The 2,143-nt window shown below is 42.2% G+C and overlaps 1 protein-coding gene across 1 annotated transcript in view; it reads left to right on the forward strand.

The window, feature by feature from the left end:
- Positions 1–2,143, forward strand: part of lrch1 (leucine-rich repeats and calponin homology (CH) domain containing 1) — a 127,076-nt gene that overhangs the window by 70,091 nt on the left and 54,842 nt on the right. Inside the window, 1 exon segment of the mRNA XM_008301352.1 lies at positions 1,458–1,594. Within this exon segment, the coding sequence (XP_008299574.1) occupies positions 1,458–1,594 (137 nt within the window).

The following is a 2,143-nucleotide window of genomic DNA, read 5'->3' on the forward strand; positions in this document are numbered from 1 at the left end:
GATTCAGCACCTGATTTAATCTGAGTGTATTTTTATCCGGTGACCAGAGGAATTCTTTGCGGTGCCGCCTACAAGTGTTTTTAATTATGACGAGCCGTCAGTGAGAGTCTGTAATGATCGCTCGGTCGGGATTGATGGACTCCTCAGCGACGCATCATTAGCCGTCTGCAGGACGCGATTCCCTGAATGGTTTCTGTCCACAAAGAACCCACACATCAGTCTGAGGAGCTGCATCGATGAATCACGGAAACACGCATCCAGCAAAGTGGAGCGTTTCTTTATTACTTTAACAGCCAGGAATGAAAATAACAATGTGGGACTCGGACCAACGACATCAGTCACAGAACATCAACAACAACAAGCTTTCTGAAACTAGTCGCTGAGAGCTCCATCGTTTATTTCCTCAGTGGATTATTAAAAATGTCATCCTGAAACATGTCCGGCAATGTTTCCCAAAGCTCAGCGCAGCACCTTGAGTTTTCCACAACCCAAAGATGTTCAGTCAGCCATCACAGAAGAGGAGAGAAACCAGGAAATACTCAGATTTAAGAAGCCGGAATCAAAGAATTCAGACTTTTCTTCCTTTAGAAAGATTTACTCAAAGCAGTTAATTGAATATCAAAGTATTTGGTGATTAATTTAATCGTTGACAGCTGAACAATTAATCACTTATTTAGTGAAGCAGCTGGATTTAAAGCAACATGTGAAAGTGAAAGTAAAGCGAGTGTCAGTCGGCGAACGATTCAGTTTCCTGGTTTGTTTCTGCCGTCGTCTCCAGAAGTCTTGTGGAGACTCACAAGACAGCTTCACTCTTTAGGATTTTATTTCACGGCACCAAAAATGTGTCACTTTTCAAAGAAGATGGAGGAAGATGATCCTTCAGTCGTCTCACAGCAAGAGAGAGGTGCAGAAACAGAAGGAACATGAGCGAAATAATCAGAATAAACTAGAAATACACGTAAAGTAGCGTCTTCTATGTGTGAACATCGTGTTACTCTTTAACAACCTGCTTTTTTATTTACATAAAAATCTTGTGTGTCTCCGATATTGCGATTTGAACATATATAAAATACATCCTTAAAGTCAAACTTCAGCTTTCACACGAGCATCACAGCATGAGACAGCATCACAAAACCATCGACTGTTTTTCAACCTGCTGCAAAACGCTCGAGATGTTAAATAATGAAACTGTGCCGATGTCGTTGTAAACGCTGGTCAACGGGCTGCATAAACAACTCTCAGTTCTAGACTTTGCACTTTGCTAATTGCATTGTTTTAATTTATGGTTCCCTCTGCCTACCGTCCGCTACATGAACACAACACAACCCCCACTTCTGCACACGTTTAACAATATCGTCTGTTTTCATGTTAAATGAAGCCACCTCCACGGAGTCGTACCGGTGGATTTGGTCTCATGTGAAGAGCTTTCTAACCGACCCGTGCTTGTTGTCCTGCAGACCTGGCCGCCCTTCCTCTGGTGAAGTTCGACTTCTCCTGTAACAAGGTGTCCACCATCCCGGTGTGCTACAGGAAGATGAAGCAGCTCCAGTCGCTCCAGCTAGAAAACAACCCGCTGCAGAGTCCACCTGCACAGGTACCAGAGCACACCTGTCTCCTGCACACACACACACACACACACCACCATTCTTAGCGGCCATGTTTTCTTTTCCCTTACAGACTGATTCATGCTGCAAAATATGCAGAACACACTTGGGACTTAATCTTAATGAGACGCTGTGATGTAACTGTGCTGAGGATTGTGGGTCAGAAAAGCCAGAAATGACCAGAAGAAGCTGCGTGCTGCAAATTCCAGCCGCTTATAGTACATCGAGTATTTCTACTTTATAATATGGCAGCTGGAATGCATCCACTGAGTACAGTTCTGAAGGCAGCAGAGGTTTGCTATGAGTAAAAAAAAACGAGATGATTTCAATCAAATGTTCCTCCTCCATTGATATTTCTATGAAAAACCTCAAGACAGACACATTTTCAGTGGATTTTGGCAGCTTTAATGGTCCTAATATGTCATATTTATTTTAATTTTAGAACTTGATCCTACCCTCTTTTGCCTGTTTTACATCATGTTGTTTTTACTACTTTTTTTATTGCATATTGTATTTTTATCTCGTCTATCTGCACAACA

The sequence above is a fragment of the Stegastes partitus genome, unplaced genomic scaffold, assembly GCF_000690725.1.
Source record: "Stegastes partitus isolate 25-593 unplaced genomic scaffold, Stegastes_partitus-1.0.2 Scaffold1664, whole genome shotgun sequence".
Classification (NCBI taxonomy): Eukaryota; Metazoa; Chordata; class Actinopteri; family Pomacentridae; genus Stegastes; species Stegastes partitus.